This window comes from Podarcis filfolensis, assembly GCF_964270895.1.
Source record: "Podarcis filfolensis genome assembly, chromosome: 1".
In the NCBI taxonomy this organism is placed as follows: Eukaryota; Metazoa; Chordata; class Lepidosauria; order Squamata; family Lacertidae; genus Podarcis; species Podarcis filfolensis.
The window spans coordinates 31,684,806-31,709,056 of record NC_139604.1 but is presented as its reverse complement, the minus strand read 5'-3'; the positions used below and the strand labels follow the sequence as shown (position 1 = coordinate 31,709,056).

At 41.1% G+C, this 24,251-nt stretch overlaps 1 protein-coding gene across 6 annotated transcripts in view; it reads right to left on the bottom strand.

Moving 5' to 3' along the window:
* CCDC148 (coiled-coil domain containing 148) overlaps nt 1–24,251 on the bottom strand; it is a gene marked incomplete at its 5' end in the record, with an annotated part of 103,329 nt that overhangs the window by 14,555 nt on the left and 64,523 nt on the right. For all 6 annotated transcript variants that reach the window (XM_083579050.1, XM_083579048.1, XM_083579049.1 and 3 more), the window contains 2 exons: nt 4,102–4,220; nt 9,123–9,263. In XM_083579050.1, coding sequence (XP_083435176.1) covers nt 4,102–4,220; nt 9,123–9,263 — 260 coding nt within the window. The remainder of the gene's footprint in view (nt 1–4,101; nt 4,221–9,122; nt 9,264–24,251) is intronic.

Here is a 24,251-nt window from a genome sequence, read left to right as displayed (position 1 = left end):
TCCATGGTGCACACACAGAGGGCTTGAAGAGAGCAAGGGTCCTGACTCACTTTTTGTGCAGGGTATCAAGAAGGTAACAAACAATGAGAGCTTCCTCACTGCTTAGGAGGGGAAATGGCAAGGGAAGTTTAACCCGCCCCAAAACTGCTGTGGGAATTAAGAGTGGAATTCAATGCTGTGCTGTTATATATGCTCTTATTTACTGAAGAAGATATATGACTATATGACTAATGGATGCTTGGCCCAGACTGAATAGAATGGGTGAGAGCCAGTTCTCAAAATATGGAAATTTGCTACAATCACACAAACTTACTGATCAAGAAACACTTTAAGGCTGAAAACATGAAAAACTAGCCGTGGTTGAACACCATCTGTTATTATTATTTCTACCCACCACCACTGATTTACTTTTATTTTGCTGTACAGCCAGAAAAAAAGGCTTCCAATAAAGCTTATAGCTGACGTTGATAAGACAGTCCCTGTCCTCAGGGTTATAATCTAAAAAGGAAAGGAAAAAGGACTGGAAGGTGGGAGGGAGGGAAGTAAAAAAAACCCCAAACATAGGCACAATTTGTTATGTTACAGAGTTCCTGTAACAACCAGCTGGAATGGAAAGAATTCAAGAAGAGTAGTAGTCCCAAGTTGATGGTCTTTCAGGAGAGCTAATGGAGAGGACCTATAGTCCCATTTCTTTCCTTTTTCTGAAGCCAGATGGAGTGATTGTTACAAGAGCAAACAACCAGCAGCACCCTCCGTCCTGTCAGGGTGTAACTTCAGTCACTTATCTGCATCTGGTTTCCCACCATGGCCAGAAGCTGCAAGCTAGACCCGTATGAAATAAGGAAGCAGAAGTAGCTGTCACTAGTACATTGATTCCTCCAAAAGAGAAACCTCTGCACAATATTGCCTATTCTGGCAGCTTCAGGGAGAAGGCAAGACTGGACTTGCAGCACTCCATAAGAGCAGTCTTATTAATGCTTGCCAGGTCTTGCAGCTGAGTTGCCAACACTTCATCAGCAGGCCATCGTTGTTCCTATGAATCTAAAGGTGAAGATCATTCCTCAAGGCAACCGGTGCAGTCTCGGTTTCACTGTCAGATCAAAATTCAGATAGGAAAGCCTCTAGAAAACTGATCTGGAGAGTATGAAGCTAGAAGTCCCACTCAATAGCCTTCTCTAAAAATGAAAGGCTTGAAACAGGAAATCATATTAAATATGTATGGTATAGTGTATATGGAGAGAGTTAGTGTGATGGCATGGGTCCCACAATTAACAACATAACCCTGTCCTGGACCCTTCCCACCCAGTGCTAATAAGCTGGGATAACAAGGACCCAGCTGTTCCAAATGGTATCCTGCCAGACCTGAAGAACAAGGGATTCTCTTTATCCAATGGATTCCTCGTTACTTATTTGCATCATTAATGTTATTAACTGCAGACAGGATTTAGTCTTAAGCAACATTAATGTAACTTTGTGATATTAACAATCTTATGAGTGAGTTCAATGGGATTTACTCCCAGATAAGTATGCATAGGATGACAGCCTAGATCTTAGCCCAGAGATAATGCTGACATAGCCTTGCTTTGGCTTATGGGTAGACAGAGAGCAAATCCTTTTAACTGAATCTCACATTCCATTTCCTAACTTATGCGATGGAGTTCCAAAATGGGGAGTTGGCTCTTGGCTTATACTTTCATACATGTACTTTTAAAATGAAATTTGCAGGGTGGGGTGGGAGAGGAGCTTGTTTTCAATACGGCCTGTGTTTCTTTTACAATTCCCAAATAATTAGCTTCTCAAAACTCTGTAGAAAATCTCCTACCAAGGATCTCATTATATCTTCAAGGCTAGGTTTCATTTTGAAGCTGTGTGGATACTGCACATTCCCCCAGAAACCTGACAAAAGCATAGTTCTGGGTTAAATTCACAGAATTTGTTAATTCAGGGTGCCCATGAAGAGCTTATATGGGGATTGTAGGTACCAAGTGCAGAATTCACATCCATCTCTCATCTGACACTTTAAACATGAATATGAACCAAATCCTCAGATCATGGCAATGTGTGCTTTCCATGTCAGGAGGGAAATGCTTTGACAAGTGAATACTTTAAGCAGAACTGATGCCTCAGAGTAAAGGTTATATAATGAATGGAGCTCAAAGGCAGATCAATGAAGATAAGTTGCCCTGAAGATTCAACATACTTCAAATTTGGAGCTGGGAAGAACTGCAGGTGAATTCTGCAGGTGAATTGCTGAGGGGAAAGTGAATCAAATCTGTCACACTTTAAAAAAAAGAAAAGAGAGAGAGAGAAAACAAATGAAAGGAATGAAAAAGACTCAAAGAGAGAGAGGGGGGTAGAGTCTTCAAGAAAAAATAGTTTTAAATAGGTATGAAAGGGGCAAATTGGCATTACAATAATGTACAGAACAGGCCCTTCCCAACATCATTTATATTGTGAAATCCTGATTATTTGTGCTCATTTTGAGGCGGTCATGCTGCTTCATATCCTGCAACTTCCTTTTGAAATCTCAAAGGGCAGCTAGAAGCTGATGGTGTGGAGGCAGCCAGGGGGAGCTGGATGTTGCAACACTCAGGTGTGGTGGACACCAATGAAAATTAATGTAGACTGGCTGCCCTGGGTGTGTGAGGAAAGGGAAGCAGCAAACCTAAGAGTGCCTCCTTATGCATATCTACTCAGAAGTAGATACGAGTTCAGTCACCACATAGGTGGGTAGAGGATTGCAGGCTTCAACACCATTCACAACCCCTAAATGCCTCCTTGTTGTAACCTGCTTAAATTACAGCAATTTAACACATTTATATTAATCAATGACATTAATTCTCAGACACTGATCACAGCCTGAAGCCTTTGAACTCTGGATCATTAGGCAAGTATTTCACTCAATTGAAGGGATTACTGAAGACATCTTTTCCCATTCAACATCTAAGTATGAACTGCTGTCATCGCTGTGGTTCTTAGTTTTTATTTTATTTTATGATCACTACAGAAAACATTTAGGCAGCGTGCCTGACCCTTTATTGGCCTTGGGCAAAACCTGCAGATAAAAGTCTCTCAGTCCCCAAATGGATTGACAGCCGCAATGAAGGGAAAAAAACCACAAGGCATAGTCTAAAGAAAGGGCAAATTATTTCTATAACAAGCAGCTCAGCAACATGCAACAGAGGAAAGAGGTGGGTTACTATCCAGCATTGCCTTCCAAATAGAGACATTTAATGTTCCTTGCTTGCTGTAAGAATTGTAATAATAAAAAAGAGTTTCAGAAAAGGAGCTAGGCCGCCTTATCAGAGCCACAGGGAAGCTGCAGGGTATCCCTTCCTTTGAATGGAAGCTGACAGAATTTGAAAGCTGATCTCTGCATAGCCTACAATCATGTGCATGCTGTGAGCCAAAAGCTATAGGATAGTTATTGCAGAGGGAAAAAAGGTCTCCTGATTCTGAAGAGAGCTACAGCCAGTTTTCATACTTAGAAAAGGCACTAGAACAGAGGTGTGGAACCTGTGGCCACTCCAGATGTCATTGGAACCTGAGAGTCCCCTAACTAGCACATGCAGTGCTTAGAGATCATGAGAGCTGTACTCCAATGATCTCTGGAAAGCGACAGGTTCCCCACCTCTGGGGCAGATGAAGCAATGGTCTAATGCATTCACAGGAGGGCAGGAAAAACAAATCAAAATTTAATCATTGCATGGAAAATATGCATGATGGTTGTTTACTTCACAGGAAACCTGTGAAGGAATGACTGACTTGTCCCAGGTTCATAGCAACAGAAGAAGGGAAAAGTACAAAAGCGAAGAACTACTAACATCACTGCCCTGAGCCCCACTGAATTCAGGAGAGCTTACCCCCAGGTAAATGTATATTGGGCTGAAAACTAAAAGTGTTTATATTGGGGAGCCATGCTAAATAAAAATAATAAACAGTTTTAAAAGAAAAAAAATCAGTAAATAAAACTAAAAAGTACTGCTTTGAGGTTGTTGTTTTATAAATTTTATGAAATAAACAAAATAAAACAAGATTTTTAAAAATTGCTCTCCAACCATGAGTCAATAATATGCATGAGGATTCTGTTTATAACTTTACCTTTTCTTATCTTTAATGACTTGTTGAGCCAATAATTTCTTGAATTCTGCCAAACGCAGAAGATCTTTTGCTTCCAGTTCCTTCCACCTGCGCTGCTTTTCAGCCCAATACCTTTTCACCTAAGGTTTGAAAGAACACAAAAGGAAATTTGAAAAGGAGGCGGCTTCTATCACTGTGAAAAGGCAATTTTGGTTTCAATAATAACAGTTTTATTTGCCCATAGCAAGATAGCAATTTAAGTGTCCATTCCACATTCTCAAACAGAAGAGGGGGGGAAACTGGCTTGAGGAATTGCTAGGTATAGCATTTTGCTCTTCCATCCTTTTTAGGGGCAGGCATTACAGACGGCTTTATCCCTGCAAACATCAAGAAGGAAGCAGGTTATCTTTGATCTAAGAGTTTCATTCCACACATCCAGAAAAGAGCAATATTTAAATAGCAGTAAAACACCCGGAGGTATACATGCTAGATATGAGCATGTGAATGAAAGAGACAAGAAAAGGCAACAAATGCAATGATGGTCCATTGGATTTTTTTTTGCTTTTCTCTTAAGCACACACACACCAGAATAACTGGAAGCACATGTCAAAGGAAGCAGAATAAGAAAAACTGGCAGCATTTGAACTATCCGATCAAAACTAGCACCAATGAAAGCAACAGCCAGTACTATAATATGAGAAGATATATTGAAAACAACTCTACCATATTTCATAGCTGGTAATTTGGCTGTGATGTTTATAGAATGACATTCAACAACTATGGATGTTTGCTCTGAGCAAAGGCTAATTAATAGGACAAGTGCCGCCTCTGCTGTGAAAAAAAAATCAGTCTACACAGAGCTAAACCAAAGCTTAATTAAATTGAAAGAACTGATTTTTCTCTTGAATAAACTCAAAGGGGAGGGGGTGCCCAATTTCCCCTGCTCTTTAAAACTCTTTATTTCTTTGAAGCAAAAAATAGCAATCGCCCCAACTTTATTTCTCCATCTCCGGACTGTCATGGTCTCAATTAAAATACAATTATTAAACAACAATGTGGTGCATTTTCCACATATTTAAATGAAAGCAATACCAAAGTACAGGCCAAATTATAGGATATTAGGTGTTCCTGGGTCAGTGACTAGAAATGGGCATATATTCCTTTGGATTTTAGAGGAGGAATTGGCTTCTCTGAGAAGGCAAGAGGTGGAAAGTATGGGATTCCTGGAAGCAATACTTCTTTTAGTGTACAATGTCCACTTGAATGCCCCACCACATCTGTTCACTAATTCACACGTTTTTCGGTGGGTTGGGAGAAAATGAGGATAGATGAATTTTCTGATTGTAGAATATGAATTGTAAAGGCTGTTCCCAACTGAAGTTCAATGAGCAATTTCAACTGATGTCAAGAGAGTACTGCATCTGTGTGACTCAAGCCTTGGGCAAGTGATAACAGCAGAGCTCAGTGCCTCCTCCAACTGATTTTAGTTTTGTGAAGCCAAGAGGTGCTCAACGCTTGTCGGACAGCTGGTCTACATGACCAAAATATACCGATGTGGTACAGTTTTCCTGGTCATTGTTAAGAGGAGAACTAGTCCTCTACTGATCCAGACCAGACTCTCTGCACATGGAAAATGGCCCAAAACCCTAAAATGTACTTTATATAATTGACTCTTTATTTCGATTCTTTGTATATTGTATTGTTGTTTTATTGCTATGGCTGATGCAAATAAAGATTCATTCATTCATGGAAAATGGGAATGACAAGGTGAATTGTCAGAAAAATGGGGTCTTCTCAAGTAATTGTTACCAGGAAGAAACTGCAACTTTGTCAGAATCCTGGGCACTCACATAAGGTAAAGGTAAAGGACCCCTTTATATACATGCATGCGTTTAATATTCTTAAGAGAAGCAAAACTGTGATTAACTCAAAAAGCATATGATTTACAATATTTACCCTGTAAAAGGAACAGAAGATGCATCATTCACTTAAAATTAAGATGGCAAATATACATCAATAATTTACAGCCAACAAAATTAATAGCTTCATTAAAGAACACACACACACACACACACACACACACACACACACAAATGAATCCAAATGAATGTGTTAAATGTCTAGGGTGAATTTTAAGTACATAAATAATTCCTTGGTTTTCCCTAGTGTTTTACGAGATCCTAAACAACATGAACATTTCTATCACGTCCATTTTACTGTGAGCCCAGTGGTTGGAGGACTAAACTATATATTCTGAGGGTTTTCAAAGTCACTCTGACTTACACTAGATGGCAGTCTCCACTCTAACTGGGTATCTACTAAATCTACTGGGCTGATTAAATAAAAGTAGGATAAAATGCTTGCCTCAGCATTTCCTTGATGTAGAAGTCAGAGTGCCATCTTACACCATTTTTATGGGTTGATAGGTCCTGTGGCAAGCCTCTGGTGCTAACTTACATTTCAGAGCTGCACATCTCACTAGATTTAATACTTATCCAGCACCCCATGAGTTTTGTGGCCACTTTCAAATGAAAGCAGGAGACAGTCAACCTCCTTGCAACCTTTGATCTCCACAAAACTGATGAATCTACAACCTTGTTTAGGAGCTCTGCTTAACACCTTCAGAGTCATGGAGCATCTAAATTACATCTTCATGCCTCTTTAAATCCTTCTAAGACAGCTATCTTCAGTGGATGAATTCCAGTGAAGCCACTGGAACTACCCAGAACTAGTGGCTTGACAAGCAAATTCAGAGACTTTTTTGTACAATTACAGCTCACATAAGAAAACCTAGCTTGGAGCATTGTTTTAGCTTGCCAAAGCGTTTACTGTTATGTGCAATTGCTTCCAAAGCTATCACTTTACATGCACTTATTTCAATAGATCAAGTCAAATCTATCAGGAAAGCATTTCCTGAAATGCTGATAGTTTCAGCGGATTAGCATTTACCAAACAGGGTTGAAATCTAATATAGATTAATTTTAAGTATCGTTTTATTTAAGCTATTTTATAGGCATATTAGGATGATAGCAGCAACTTGGTATCTCTGATTACTACCACAGTTCTGCTAAATATCACTGGACATGTTTATGCCTTATAATAAAATCTGTCCTATTGTATTAATTGCCTTGTTTTATGCTGTATTGTCCAATACATAAATCACACTCTCTCATAAAATGTTGGTAGGGTCAACAGTCTTTTTGGAATAAACCTGAATAATAATAATAATAAAACTCTGGTCAGCATTATATATATTACTACTCCAAACTGTAGCAGCACACCAGCTGTATGGAGCAACATACCCTAATGGTTTTTACTAGATTTTTACGCATTTTTATTGAGCCTACTTAGTTTCCCAAAATGATACATTCTAGACATAATCCGAAAGCATTTTGTGGTAACCTAATATGGTTTGCTGACTTATGGAGTTGTTGCTGTTGACATCCGTTTGTCTCGAAAGACAATGGAGTGTGCTTCCAGAGATGAAGTCAAACCGCTGGAGAATCACAGCACCTGCTGTGGCTGTTGAGACCAGTAACTCATAACTGCTGCCTCTTGTGTTATTTTTCCTTGTGTTAACAGCACTGAAGTGACCTCTATGGGGCACAAGCTGGGGCATTGTGTTTGGAGGTCCTGGGCTGCCCAGACGACAAGATCCCCCCCCTCTTCATTGCTGATGTGGTCCAAAGGAAAGCATAACAATAGATCTGGCGATCTGGCACCAGCTTGGCTGCAGGAATTGCGGAATCTCGTAAAACACTAGTAATAGTAGTAATGGTTGCAGTAGCAGCAGGGTGCGGGTGGGGGGAAGAAATAAAGCAAAACAAGGATATCCCAGAATACACACACAGAAGTGCTTGTCCAATGCCTTTGGATCCTAACCAGGGCGAAATCATATTTCAAGTTCTGTTTGCTAATATACTCTGCCTCTAAAACAGTGGATTTAGAAATGTAAATAAAATAACAGGAGACAGCCCTTGCTAGTCTTCCTCTTGTCACATATTTCAAAATGCCTAAAACAAATGAGCTTTACTGAATGGGGGCAACACTTTCCTGTGAAATAATTAGATTTGCCTTGCTTTTCCTCGATAGCCGAATACATTTGTACAGGAACAAATCATTTGCATGCAGCAAAATGCAGGAGTGATAACATCCATGCAGACCTCGGGAGTAGTGATAAAGGTGCTTCTTGTCTGGATGCAGTTACTCTTTTTATTTGTATAAAACACCCAAATAGTACAAGATTGAGCTCTATGTTTTGCCTACTTATGTTGCTTATGAGGGACTAGGAAAGAAATACATTAAGCTGTACGGTTAAAACCTGGAAAGCCAAGCTAAAGGGCTGCTATTACAAAGTTGTCCCTTTTTAAAAGGTTGCTCCCCCCCCATAATGAACAGGATACTGCTTTGTGAAAATAACTTTTTCTTAGTAGCTACAATGCTGGAAATGGAATCCAGATAAGAAACAGAACATATACTTCCTATGGCACTCCCCCCCTTTTTTTCTCCTTCCCCAGTGTTCAGCAAAATGAATGCTAATTCAGATATATAGAGTAATATCCACTTTTCTTCTCTCCCTTACTACAGGCAATGGGCATCAGGCCCGCTGTTCACTGAAGCTGTCTCTGTGATGCTCCAATTGCAGTGTGCAGACATTACATTGTGATGCTTATTTGGTGCATTGCAGCATACCTTGCTGCAGCACTGGGAACCACAGTGGTCTTTGCCACATTAGCTCCTGACAGCAAAACCTGCCAGACATTATTTCCTCTCTGTGACAGTGTAGGAGACACATGCATATGCCTGGAACTGTGCTATTAATAAGAATGCCAATTAAACAAACTTGGTATGATCACAGTAAAAATGGCATGGAGTTTTCAAGCTACAACAAGCCCTGGCAGATCTCCACTAAGCACTCATTAATCTCTGTAATAATGTTAGGGACTGTTTACAAGGGTATAAAGTATCAAGATCAATTAATGCTTTAAATGTATTTAACCGTTTAACACATGCCACATACACACACCACACACTTTGCATACTTTTTCTTTGTCCTCTGCTCTCTGAAGCATTTCTTTCTCCTTGTGAAACTTCTCTTTTTCATCTTCTTCTTTTTTTCTCCTGGCAGCGATAGCAGCTTCCAGTCGGGAAGCCTCTTCCTGCTGTACACGCCACTGGAGGACCTAAACAAAGATGAAGATTCTGTTCCAGTTCAGTTAACAACAGGTTAAAAAACAGTAACACCAAGGCAGCAGAGTTTACTTTTTTAAAAAAATGGATGGGCTTCAGCAATAGCAAATGGCCAGCACTAGGAAATGAAGAGGAAGAGGAGTAGAGTCAACATTTGTTTATGTATTTGATTGTATCCCATCATTTGATCCAGAAGGATCCCCAAGGTGGCTTACACAAGGTAATACAACAAAGCAGCTTGTGGGCTTCTTCTAACTCCTCTGACACATAACATTGCTCCAAAGTCCTTCTCTGCCTGGGATGGAGGGGAGGATTGGGGCATGATACTTAATGGAGTAAAGGCTTCCTCCTATCAAACCTGACCATTGGCCATGCTGGCTGGGACTGTTGGGAGCTGGAGTTCAAAATCATCTGGAGGACCACAGGTTCTCCATCCCTGGTTTAGGGAAACAAGATAACCTTCAACTGTGGTATGAAGTTGGCTTGTTTCCTGTACAGTGGTACCTCGCAAGACGAATGCCTCGGAAGACGAAAAACTCGCAAGACGAAAGAGTTTTTCGTTTTTTGAGCTGCTTCGCAAGACGATTTTCCCTATGGGCTTGCTTCGCAAGACGAAAACGTCTTGCGAGTTTGTTTCCTTTTTTTCTTAAAGCCGCTTGAAGAGGTGCAGTTGCGACGGACCGTGCTTCGCAAGACGAAAAACCGCGCAAGACGAAAAGACTCGCGGAACGAATTAATTTCGTCTTGCGAGGCACCACTGTACTGTGGTTATGATTAGCTACAGTTTAGGGTTTGGATGTAATGCTAAACTGCGGTTAGTTGAAAACAGGAGCAAAAGTCTGAAATCCCTTCATGACAGATGAGAAGAGGTTTAGTGTTACATCTGAAGCTGGTCAGTGTTGCAGCTTGAAACAATACAAAACCATGCAAAACCAAACAGTGTTGAGAGTACACAACAAGAAAGCCTTCCTTTCAAGCCTCCTTCAGCTGAGCAAACAAGAATCTGTCTCTAGCCCAAGGTCATATTCATATGCAGGGGTTTAAATTGGTACGTGATGCAAATGTAAGACCTTCCTTGAATAGAATACAGTACACATTCCAATTTCTCTACTGCATTCTGTCCTTCCTGTAACATTCACATGCAACACAAATGTGGGGTTGTATTCTCATTCTTTGTAAAGTGCCACAAACGTGGATAGTGCTATATTGTTGGCGTCTGTCTGTCTCAAGAGACTATGGAGTGTGCCTGTGGGGTGAAGTTAAACTGCTGGAGAATCACAGCGCCTGCTGTGGCTGCTGAGACCAGTAACTTGTAACTGCTGCCTCCTAGTGGTGTAGCGTGGTGGGACTGGGGAAGCCGTTGCCCCAGGGTGCATCTTCAGGAGAGGGGGGCAACCAAGTGCCCCCACAACAGGATCCAGTTGGAGCATGGCTCTGGTATGCAAGGGAGCTGGTGAGACAAGCTTCCTTGCATCCAGCTGCAGCTCTGCTCCCAGGTCAGGTCTGACCCGGGGGTGGAGTAGAGAAGAGTTGGCAGAGAGCTACTGCCCTCTCCTTGGCTGGGCTGCGGCATGCACAACTCCGCTGCAGCAGAGAGAGGCTGGGATGCGCGCCATGACCGGCCACAGCTACTACATACCCAGGTCAAGCCTCACCTGGGGGAGGAGAGAGGCTGCAGAAATGCAAGGCGCCCAGCTGTGGCTACTCCATCCTTGGGTCAGGTCTGACCTAGGGTGGAGAGAGGCTGCTACTGCTTCCTCGCGGCCAGCCCAGCAGCTCTGGCGGAGAGAGGAGAGTGGGTGGTAACACTGCCGCCCACTCTCCTGTACTGGGGTGCATGAGTGCGCCCCCACACTGCTTTGCGAAGGTGAAGCGCAGCAGGCTCCTTCCTGCTCTACAATTCAGACATGTAAACAAGACCCAAGACTGAAAAGCCAAGTGTCCTCAGGAAACAACCTACCCATTCAATCAATAAAACTATATTTAATTAAAAGCATGTAGGTATTTAATCCTCCAATTTTGTTTAGCACACCTTTTACTCTAGTCCCCACGACCCTGTTTTAACAATAAAATGCCAACTGAAAACGTAAATAGGCTCATAGACGGTATGAATCTTTCTCTGTGTTTATTTACTGTTTATAGCTCTGAGTAAATAATATGGAAAATAAGCTGAAGGTCATCAGCAGGATCCTTCATGCAGAACCACCTCTCTGCTAACTTGTAAGATTCAGAGGCAAGCTGCCAGAAACCACTGATAGGAATTTTGCATACCACTTCCCTGACCCAAAAAGTTCCTTTGAGGTACACAGAAGCTTAATACTGCATTGTAATAAGCTTCCTGCCTGCCTTCAAGGACTTCCTTAAGCGCTCCAAAAATGTGCACACAGAGCTAACACCTCCATTGAGCTGAATGGGGAAGCCAGGCATGTGCAGGAGGGTTATGCACATACCGCAGGGCACACCATACTCTGGATTGTTGGAGAAATCAGATTCTATATTCTGTCACTGCTCCCAGTGTTTTATGTTTAGATACATGGTAATTATTTTCAAGCATCCTTGGCGGTGATCCTCATGCAGCTCTCTCTGCTGAACCGTTAGACATATATTTAGATCAACTTACAGAAGAGCTGTTGTTGTTTTTTTAAAGTGTTTATAAAAATGAGATACATGTGGCCTTCTGCCTGTGCAAAAGCACTCTGTTAAAAAAAATCTACAATAGTTGCTTAGTTACTGTGCAACAAAAGTGTACCAGAGGCTAAGCTGTATTTTTTGGAATATATTGAGTTCTTAAACAACTTAGGCAGTAATAAGCAATGGCATATTAACATAAATAATCATTAGATGGAATTAGTACACTACTAAAAAAAAAATACCCTTCACCTATTCCAAATAATTTTCGTTTCTAAAATTGGGAAGTATTATTTATTCCATTTGATTACGCACTGCATACTAATCATTCACCAGCAAAATAGATTACTGAATGTAACGCCTGCCAATCACAAACTCCCAGAGGAGTAAAGGAATCGAGGAACGCTACAGCAAGACTGATCTTTATTACAATGCGGAGGTTGTAATGGAAACTACAATATAGACAGTGAAATTGCTGCTAAGGATCAATAATCTTTGAAGTTTATTTATAAAAGTATCTTATCTCTCTCACACACCCATGCAGTGTGCATTTACATTCCACCAATGATATACAAACATAGGCATTGTGCAATGTCCAAAGGTAACTTTTTAAAGGATCAGAGGTTATTTTAAAAGAAAGGGGTTTTTTTATCAGATATGTATACACTAAATCTCCCAGCTTCATTCACAACCCAGTTAAAAATGAACAGAAATGCAGCCCGGTTCTATTCATATTTATTGGGAAGTTAAGTCCCACTGTGTTTAGAATGACAGAGTCCTGCGGTGTGTGTAGAACGACAACCTGGCAACAAGCCCAAGTACACTTACCAAGAAGGAAGTCCCCCTGAATTTAGTGGGAATCATTTTCAAGTAAACATGCTTAGAATCAAGCTCCAAATCAGCTTATGGGCATTATGGATAAGATTACTACTATTGTGTTGTCTCAATAATTCTTCTATGAAAGACTTTGTATTGCAGAATTCAGGCACGTAATACCCAGCAAGGTATGGGCTTGAGCTTAATGCACATACAACCCACTAAGGAAGCCCTTGTGCCATCCTGCATTTCGTATTTCTGAGGTTCATGAGAATACAATAACCTGTATGTAGGAAGCAAAAATCATTAGGAAAATGAAGCCATTGTATAAAGTGTGGAGGCTTTCCATGAGAAATGTCAGCGCAAGGGAATAAGTGGCTAGAAGTAGTTTTGCTGTTTTTTCTGCCAAGGAGATATTGTAATCACCTATTTAAAGCAGATCATCTGCAATGAAGTGTGGAATGATAATAACGAAGGAACCAGGATCAAGTGCTATCATTACAGGGAAACAGCACAAGTTAACAAAATGTGTCAGAATTTCATTACGATATCCTATTTTCAAGGACAGCTATAATACCCTGATGTTTTTCTAAGTCTCTCTCAGTATAGATTTTTAATATAAATCTTTTGCTTTCTGGGTTTCTAAACAGAATTTGATATTAAAGCAGCTAGTTCGGCCATTTGTAACCTTGAAAAAGCTAGCAAACTCTGGCTTCCGTTCAGTCCTGGAATGTATAAGCAAGCATCAATGTACAGTCTTTTTATGCAAACATCTCCAGAACAAACACAATGTGCAGGGCTCTTTAGCTGAACTTTGAGGATGCAGCAACAACAGTCAAAAAAAGGACATGAACGGATCAAAGAGGAACATATACAAGGTGTGACCGGAAAGTTCGGTGAATGGTCACAGAAATCGGACAGTGAGAAATATTCTAACATACATACCTTACGGGCCTTCAAAGTAGGCCCTCTCTGATACAATGCACTGTTGACAATGTTCATAGAACTGTTGGAAACTTCTGGAGAAGTCCTCTTTTCGTACTGCTTTCAGTTCCGTCACAGCAGCTTGGACATGTGAAATGTTGGAAAATCTGTGCCCTTTCAGTGCGTATTTCAGTTTTGGAAAAAGAAAGAAATCTGGTGGGGCCAGAATATGGAAGGTGGGACAACTCGGTAACCTCAGTAATGATTTCACATGGAATATGCAATTCTTCTGCCATCATTCGGACAAATGCCGATCCTGCATCAATAACTCACAAACTCTGTAGACCTGTGCTGCCGTTCTGTTCGTCGACGGTCTGCCAGACCGAGGGTAATCTTCGATGGTTTGCCACCCTTCACGAAAATGCTTAAACCACTCATACACTGTCTTTCGAGTTACAGCTTCATCTCCATACACAACTGTGAGCATTTTGTGGGTTTCCAATGCCGATTTACCCAATTTTAAAAAGAATTTCATATTGACTCTCTGCTCATTTTCAATCACAACACACTGCACTATTAACAGCTACTAAACGCTACCGCATGAATGTCAACAAATGCCAAGACATGTGCGCATATGTTAGCTGAGATATGGACGAACGCCTCCCACGTGTCTCCACAAACCCGGCAGTTCCCATTATCGCATACGGGGGTGATTCACCCTACTTTCCGGTCACACCTTGTACAATCAGCCAATGAGAGCTCTGGATGGCAAGACTGACGCCATGACAAGCTCCAGGGCACCATCAAAGATGAAGTCAAGCTACTGGCCAGACCAAAGGAGGCACCTAGAGATGGAAGGAAATGTTCTACCCAAAAAAGGCTGGCAAAACCATACCCATGCACTTCATGCATTTGTGGGTACCTTTGTATCTACCAGGTTTGACTTTGTGTCATGCCAACCAGCTCACAGCACTGCACTTTTCCTGTTTTTGAAAACATTCCTTTTCAATTTAAGTTATATGCTCCCAAATACATGCAGAATATTGAATCAACTCGACTGCTAAGAAAAACTGAATAGATTGTCTAATAAGTCATTTCCCCAGTCTAAATTCCATGAGTTCCAAATATATTCATTTTCTTTCCCTAGCTTGTGACAAAAATCAAGTTTGCTGCCAAGATTTCTCCCTTTTTCCCCGCCCCAACTGAATAAATTTTTTTTAAAGAAAACTCTTATTGACACAGGTTCTTATCAAAAACAGCATGATTCGTCTTCTAAAAACGCACTTGCTCGTGAAGAATAGAGCCACAATTCTATGGGAACTGAATGTAATCAGAAAACCTGGTGCTGATGATAGCAAAAATGCATCTTACATTTTAAAGCCTTTAGCGTTAAGGGGAACTGGCTGAGGATGTGGAGGTCTTTTAGCATACCTTGCTGCCATTGAACAAAAATGATTTAGTCAAGCCAGAAGACAAAGGGTTGTGGTGGCAAGATAATAAGAGTAATAATGATACAGAGTGTAATTGTAGTGCTAGAATTGTAATATTACATCTCTATAATTACAATTATGCTTCTCAGGGAGGCAAAATATCACAGGCTGGCAGAGGTTATGCAAGAAATGAAAGCCTGGGTGCTTTCTTCTAATTTTGAGGAATGATTAAATAAAGTTTCAAAAGCCGAACTCTTTGGACTTTGCATTCGCAACTGGAGAGGAATTTCACAGTTGAAGTAGAAATATCCCCCTTCAACATACATGACAGGAGGAAGGAATATCAGGAGTCGTGGGCTCAGCAGCACAGATGACCCCCTTGAAAGATGAAACGGCCAGGCTGGAGATGTCACAGCATGACTGGAGCGGCAGAAACCTGACACTAGCCCTAACCCCATGAAAGTGCTGCTGCACAGGCTAGGGCAATGGCAAAAGCAGGCAGGACACTCCCTGGAGTGGCTGAGGAGAGAGCAGAACGTGTATTTGAGCTCCTGCTGGGGAGCGAGAAGACCCCACTTGCCCATGGCTACTCCTCTCCAGCCTGTACCTGACAAGGGCTGGGTGACAGCCACAAACCTCCCAACTGTGACCAGCCAGAAGGTATGCTGTTTGACAGGGGTCAACAGATAATGTCAAAGAAGGCTGGTTTGAGGTTAGTCCAGATTTGGGAGGCAAAAAAGAGCAGTAACTTCTGCATGACACAGACTGACAGAGTGAATGAATGACTGCAGTCAATGGCAAAGCCTCTCATCTCCACCCTTTGGCCTCAGGAGGTGGTACCACTGCCTAGTGGTGATATAATGGGTTCCACTTCCTAGGGCCTATATTTCTACTTCTTACAAGTCCCGTCTAATGTTAGACAAGAAGGCTAATGGGAATAAAATGCAAAACATTTCCTGAAGAAAATAAGCTCTAGAATTAAATATTTGGTGTGGTTTTTTTATATAAAAAAAGAATCATACCTGTGTTTTTATAATAAATGAACCACAATCACTTTAAAACACCAGCAGGACTGGCCCCTCACACTTGTGAAAAAGGAAGATGCACTGGTGGGAGAAACAAACGCCTTTTTTAAAACAACAACACTGTCCCCAAAGCACTCACTATGGCAGCATCTTCAAAGCAGGATTATATTGCAGATAAATAAAAATATCAGATACGGTTTCAGGTCAACCTGGGAAGCATTCAACACTATTTCTACTTAGAGTAGACCCACTGGAGATAATTGACGTGACAACTTAGGTTCATTAATTTCAGTGGGTCTACTGTTAGTTCGACTTAGTTGAACACAACCCCTTGAGAGCATAAACAGGTCAAACAAATAAATGTGCATAGTTGGAATCTTAGTATTAACTTGTTTTATTTACTTTTAAAATATACACCATATACGGACAGAACATTAACGAATTCCAAAAGACACCTCAAAAACTAATGAGTGTGTTTATTGTGATCGCACAATGGTAAGGTGTTTTGTTCTTTCTGTAGAAGCTGTGACTGCTGCTACAATGAAAAAATTGAAATAGTCTCTGGATGTGTGCACAGTTCCCTCTAGCACATCTTTATAGCTCTTTTGAACCATGGGTTCTGTTCTGGATTTTCTTTGGGGGGGGGGGTCTATAATCCAACTAAAAAATGCACCTGCATTTACATAACAAACTGTTTTTGCCATATGTTTCTGCAAAGCTATGTCCACAGTGTAAGTGGCACAGACCTAAGATCAGTGCTATTTTTCTAGAAAAAGAGGTGCTGGAATTCACCAAGAACGCCTCCCTTGTTCTCTTAGAATGGCAATGGCGCCCACCTGAGAAGTTCCAGAACTGAGTTCTGGTGAGTTCCGGCTGGAAAAAAAAAGCTCTGCCTAAGAGTAACATATATTGGCAAACAATGAAGCAACATATTAAAAGGTGGCAACCTATTAAAAGGTAACCCTGCCAGATAACCTGGTGGATCACTATGGGTCAGAAAAGACAATGCTGGGCTGGATGGATGGACAGTCCAACCAGATCTAAGGCACGTTCCTATGTTTCTACGTGCAGGCATCAAAGTTACTCATTGTGGCATGCTACCCATTAAATATAATATAAAGTTACATTAACATATACATGTTATCCGAGGGATAACATTGGTACCTCTCCCTGTACTGTCCTACCTGAGTACTGAGTACTGACATCTTCCACAGCCAATCTCCTTAGTATCCCATCTTTGGGTGTTACTCATTATGCAGTGACGTATGATGATGATCCTAATTATTTTGCACCGCTTGTGCAATGCCAGTCTCTCTGAAATCCACCTGGTGCAACCCTTGTATTCATTTCCTCACCAGATTAAAACCTGGTTATTTACTCAAACTTTTAGTAAATGCTAACCTCTCAAGTTTAGGTTTGTAATGACAGCTGCTCACATTTTAAGTCATTTACTGTGTTATTATTTTATGTGTTTCCAGTTTATAGCTGGACTTGTTACTTTAATTATTGGTGTATCCTGCCCTGAAATCTTTGGGTAGGAGGCGGGTTATAGATATTCTAATAAATTAAAAAACATTTCCATAATCAGTTTTCTGAGAGCTGTTAACCCTACTAGTAAAATGAAAGCTCAAAGTGGAATGTGTATATATACACATACTGTATGTACATATCGCTAAGGTGAACATTCCATTAGTGCAAGGATTTCTTCTTGGACCATGGTGTGTTCTCCCGCTATGCACCCTCTAAATCTGTTCTCTGTCCCACTATGTACATATATGTACATGCACACACCCCTACCATGGTACGGACTGCAAGTTTTTACACTTTCTGATGCAGTATCAGGAAATGGGCTTTACTGTGTAAACATTAAGCGTGCTGTTTCAGTATTAAACAATCCTGATTGTTAAGCTAATATTAAAGCAGTAGGGAAACTGGCTCCCCCACAGCCTGTTTCACAAATGAGATCACATTTTAGCAAGGCGGCGACTGCCAGGAGCAATAAGCTTTGAATGCCAGTTGTAATTAAAAACTTTACTTTCAAATATATTTCACAGTTTATACATGGTGAAAGGAGGATTTGCAGACTGCACACAGATTGCTTTGCTACACAGAGGGGATACTTCTTCATAGTCAGTTAATTATCTGACTAGTGTACACTGCAAGGATGCAAAGTGCACTAAGCATGACTAATTAAGGCAACAAATTGTATGTTATGGCCCAAAATTTTTCATCCCTTTCCAGTTGTGAACAGAAATTCCCCCTATCGTCCATATGCACAATGAAATAAAAATGCTGTTACACCAATGAGGAAAATGAGTTCAGAAAGATTACAGTTTCCTCCTTTGTGCTGTGACTCTGATGAGCAGAGAAAATATGGCAAAACGGTGGAATAACACTACTTCAGAAATGTGACTGCTCACCAACTTTCTCATAGCAGGTGAGGTTAACGTTCCTCTACTCATGGTCCTCTAGATCACAGCCCGAAAGTACGATTTACAGGCCAGTTCACACACCACTTCTGTAATCAATCACTTTCCCCTATGCATTGCAATTGAACCAAAGGCCCCAAGCATAAGATACATTTTTCAAAGTTTCCATTTCACCCATGTTTCACCAAAGCAGAGACTGCTGCCAGTAACCGATGGGGAGAGGACTGAGGCGGCAGGGGGTTGCTGCAGTGTGGGTGCAGCGGCAGAGCCGCAGTTGCCATTGTACCAACACCACACCAACCTTCTTCTCAGTTACCAGCAGTGACTGCAGCATTGGAATACCAGGCAAGCAATGCCACCTCAGCCCACCAGCTGCTAATGTCCTTCAACACTTCCTCTGGCCCTTTCACTACAAAGAAGGATGACCTCCCTTCCCTCACCCATGAACTTAACAGTCTGTTGGTCACCTTTACTCAGCATGCAGGGAATTGCTGGCACTGGGCAAGCTGTGGCGTTGAAGTTCATCTGAAAGTGGACTCAGGGTCACAAGTAGTCCTTGGCTCACCATTAGATAAATGCTAATCTATAGTTGAGGGCAGTTTTTTTAAAAAACTTACTTAAACATTTCATTTTATATTCTACATTTCAACGATAACAATTCTATAAGCCATTCAAAATAATAAAAATGCAGGTGATATTGCCTTCACAAAAGAATCAAAACTATTATTGATGGGATGAAACTAATATACCATTGATTTTAATGGGACTAAAAAGGGACTAATGTCATCTGGATCTATGTCTATAACTCGAAATAAGCTTATTCCACAAACAAGCTCATTTCTTAGTATTGAAGGAACTTAGCACAAGAAAACGCAACACAGGATAATTTTAGACAACAGCCAGATTGTGTCCACTGAAGTGGTCTAGTTTTTGAGTCTTTACATTAACTTTTCCTTACCAAAGAGTAAATATTTGCCTGTTACAAAGATAATTATTTGCCCTTGACATGTTTACAACTCCTCTAAACAGACAACCACAAACCACAAGCCTCTCTCCATATCATAAAAACCAAATGCATCTGCACACAAATGTAAACCTGATAATGGCTTCTCTTATTTACAATGAAAGTTCAGAGCCAAATGCATACTGTACATATTTGTTGAAAGGGGGCAGCCCCAGAGGCTCTTGACATCTAAATATCATATAAATTTTGTCTCATCTGTAAGCCTTAGTCTGTTCTGTGCTTTAACATACGCAGGAAGAAGTGGGTCACAAATCAATCACTATCCATTTAATATTTTTCAAAAGAGTCAAATGAGATTATGTCTGCCTCCAGCAAACACAGTACAGGGACTATGGTCAATATGCTTTAACGCTCATCTGATGGTTAAAGCTAGGGCACAACTAGGTTTTAGAACTAGGATTTTTTAATCCAATGGCAAATGTGGTTTAAAATCCCTCTTACTTTTAGCTTTTCCTTGAACTAATACAAATCAAGCGACTACTGTTGTTCAACATGAGCCTGCCTAGAAGAAGAGACCTTTGTCTGAGATCCCTTATCAAGTCCCTTTGCAACCTAAAGCAAGGTGAGAGGTGATGGGGTACATGCAGAAAAAAGGCCCTTGTCTTTGGAATAACCTCTCCAGGGAAGATTGCCTGGAGCAGACTCCAGTTGCCTTTGACTTGTCTGTTCCAAGAGGTCTTTTAATCTTGCTTGGCTCTGGCTTTAACTGCCCTTATGCTGAAACCTCACCCTCTTTGGTGGCCATGAAACCAGAAGAGTTATTTCTGCAAGTTTTTTTGGGGGGGGGAATGGGGTTCACAAATTGTTTTGAAGGCAGGGTTGCCACACCAGGCAACTCATTTAAAAAAGAAAAAGGAAAGGATGGGGACCCAAGGACATGCTCTTGTCTACTCTTGCATTCTAGGAAAAAGTGCTGCTAGAGATCCCACCCGCTGATGGCAACTACAGCAGGATTTCCCCCGCCCTCCTTCTCATAAAAAATGGCAGCCAGTAGCAGCTTGCAGCACCGAGATAGTGGGTGGGTGTGGGGTCATCTATGTTTGTTCTGCTGCTTTTTATGTTGATATTTGTTCTGGTTTTATCTGTTTGCCTGCTATCTGCTATGGGGATCTTATGGAGGGTAGGATAGAAATGTATAAATACATAAATAAAAAGCAGCTTGTTCTACCTTCAAGAAGATAATTTGCTTTTAATTGGGTTTTAAAAGGTCTGCATATAATTAATCGTATTTTAAAAGTCACCTACTGGATAACAACCAATTAGGGGGGAAATATGCTGCTCATTCTTGGGCTAGTTATATATTCACATGGTGTATGTGGACATTTTGCAATCAGCAACACGTCACAGGTAAACGCCTCCATTATTTCAGAGGTACACCACCGCCTTGCTTGTACTATCTGTGAAGTGTCTGAATCTATTATGTGTAAACTCTAACACAATCAAAATGAAATAAATATGCATTTTGCTATTTCTTAAAGTACCAATAAGATCTGATTCTATGTTAAGCATTACTTACACGTTCCAATTTGCTTGAAATAGAAAGGAAAAATATCTGTCCTTTAGGCATTATCCATCTATGTAATGCAACTATAAGAAATCTGGGTGTCTTTTTTGGCCTTCCAATTTAATTAGAAGCAGAGAACAATAAGAAATAACAAGAAACCACAGGAGAGAACTGAGGAGCAAAAGAACAGAAGCAACAGATAAAAGAAGAGGGAAAGTGGTAATGAGAGATTTCTATAATGAAGCCAGGTCATTTACCATAGTTCTATTTTATTTTTAAAAAATGTAAACTATAACTTGGAACAATAAAAGAGAAGAAAAAGCTGAGACTTAATACAGAAAGTTGGTCTTTGGAACATGCAAGTAGAAAAGGATTTTTCTTGTGAGATGCATATATGGTTCTCCTAGGTATATGCATGTGCAGGCGAATGAACATAACTTTAAAAATATTCCTAAGAAGAAATCACTTGCTAGAAAAATGGATGTAAAAGTTAAGATTTTGCATTTTGCCAAGCAAAGGGTGGGATTCAACTAAGTTGTTGCATTTGTGGAACAAGGATTGCTTGTACAATGGGACTATCCTATCCTTCCCCTGCATGCCCCCTAAATCTGATCTGGAAGGTTGGGGGAGCTCCCAAAGTAGGTTTAAGGGGGAACAGACGAGGGGAACAGAGGCAGAGAGAGAAGAGAGAAAGGGGGGGAGTCCCATTGTGCAAGTCAACTATGTACACCATAGTGCTATCAGGAAATCCTATACATGAGTAGGAGTCCGGCAGAGACACATGCCTGACTGGCATGTTCTCTCCCTCCTGGTCAGTCATTCGGGAGATTTAAAAGCTTTCTCCAGCAACTGATACCAAGAGGGATCACCACACTTCAGAATCAGCAGAGTACAGGCAGGCAGTGTTCAGACTCAGTAGCGCAGCAATTTGGCTAAACTACGTTTATTTACATATATACCCTCGGAGCATCATAACTCAGCTCCTTCCTCTTCAGCATCAGACAGCAAAGAGAAAGAGCAAAGGACAAAAATCCTACATCTCAGAAACACAGTAATAAAAACATCCTGTCTCCATCACTTCCCACAATGTGGAATGAAAACATACACTGTCATGTGATAAAAACAATCCCATGACTGCAAAACGGGGAAAAGAATACTAACAAGTGCTACACTGAATTCCACTCCAAGATTCTACTGCTCTTAACTTTGCCCCCACAGACACTGTCATATTTCAATCTTCATGTATCAGTCATCTCCACCACCCTCGACTATTAACCACACCAGGGTTGCAATTGTAATGTTTGTTTATAAAAGAATAAAATGGTTTAAGGGGGGGGGGGAAGGCTTCTGAGTTTGTGGAAGAAAGCAGCTGTAAGGGAAAGGGGTGACTGGAGAAAATCAACTCCCAGCTTCGACTGTTCCACTAATGGAATGAGCCCTTCCATTTGCAGAAGGGACACTGGATCTTACTCTCAATGCAAGACTTTTAAGTTAAACCATTGGACAATCGGGACAAAAAGGCAAAGTCTGAATTATTAATAGTGCAGAGACAACTCTGACTTTTCCAAGTGCTTTATTACAACTAATTCAAAACTCATGCAGGAGAGGGCTATCAATGGCTACTAGCCATGATTGCCATGCTCTATCTCCATATTTGGAGTCAGCAATGCTTCTGAATACCAGTCACTAGAAACCATGGGAGGGGAGAGTGATCTTGTGCTCAAATCCTGCTCACTGGTTTCTCACAGGCATCTGGTTGGCCACTGTGATAACAGGATACTGGATTAAATGGGGCACTGGCCTAATCCAGCAGGCTGTTCTTAAGAAAGCTGTGGCATCCTGATGGAAATCACAATAGCAGCTCAGAAAAGCCACACTCTCTAGTCTTCAGTGTGTGGTGGTGGATGGTAGTAATTGTGGAAGAAACTTTACTCTTTCCTAAGGCCCAAGCTATGTCTCCCTTACCAAAACCAGCATGAACTAAGTTCTGAGCAGCCCTTCAGATCAGAGGACAGATTGGAGTGTCTACAGCCACTATCTTGTTGGCAGATGAAGTAATGGGATAGGGTTGGCTGCCTCTCACAGATTATCAACTCTGTGGCTGAAGGGGAGAGCAAGGCAATGTTTTTGTTTGCCAGCACTGGAGTGGGGAAGAAAGTTGACTTGCTCCCTAGTTACAGACCCCACAACAACAACAAAAAGGAAGACAGACAGTAACGTCCCAATTTCGTGAAGACTGAATGCGCTTGGGAATGAAAGGGTTACCCAATCCTTACTATGAAGCTGAGCCCAGCTCATTGACAGAACACATCCAGATGTAACAAAATACATTTAAAAAATGTTTCATAGACAAGATTAAAATGGGGGGGGAGAGAGAGATCAAGGATTTTATAAGCAGAAAGGCATCATATGGGCTGAATCAGGAGGTGACTCTGGCAAGGAAGATGTTTTCCAGATCCTGGGAGCAGGAGGCACTATGGGAGAGTTGTGGCGTTTGCCCTCCTAGGTGTGTGACATCATTCTGGGTTCATAAGGAAAGGGTTAACTAAGTGTAAAATGACTAACCTATAGGAACCCAAGGGGAGGAGTTAGAGTTGTTAAGAAGTCAGTCTGGAGTTAGACAAGAGAGAGGGAGGATAAGTCTGATGTGAGAGAGTGAGAGAATCTGTTAAGAGGAGTCAGTCAAACAGTTGAGATAATCGGTCAGAAGGTATTAGGAAGGTATAGGCCGGTAAAGAAACTAAGGTTAAGAAACTGACAAGAAAATTATCTGAGAAACCATAAACTTGTTAATGCTTATAAAATAAACTTGTTTATTTGGTTTAATTTTAACAACTGTCTGGACTCAGTGTGTACTCAAGAGTAATGGGTTGGTGGCAGCGGGGAAGCGAGCACAGTGGTGGCACAGGGATCAATAGACCGTCAAATGTCCGGGGACCCTGTGTGATCGCCACAAGAGTCTTTACAGGAATATCACAATGTTCTCGGGGAGCGAGACAGTTTCTGACAACATGAGTATCTCAACAATTCTATTCTCATTTGCCTTCCTACTTGCCAAATGTGTTGGTTTGGGGAAAACTGCCATGTTGCACAATATAACAGATAGTTTGTTTATAAAGATATCCCAGTTTCCCATTGGTGCAATCCAGAAGAAAGCAGCCATATGGTTCTGTTGATTTACCCTATTCGGCTTCTCAAGAT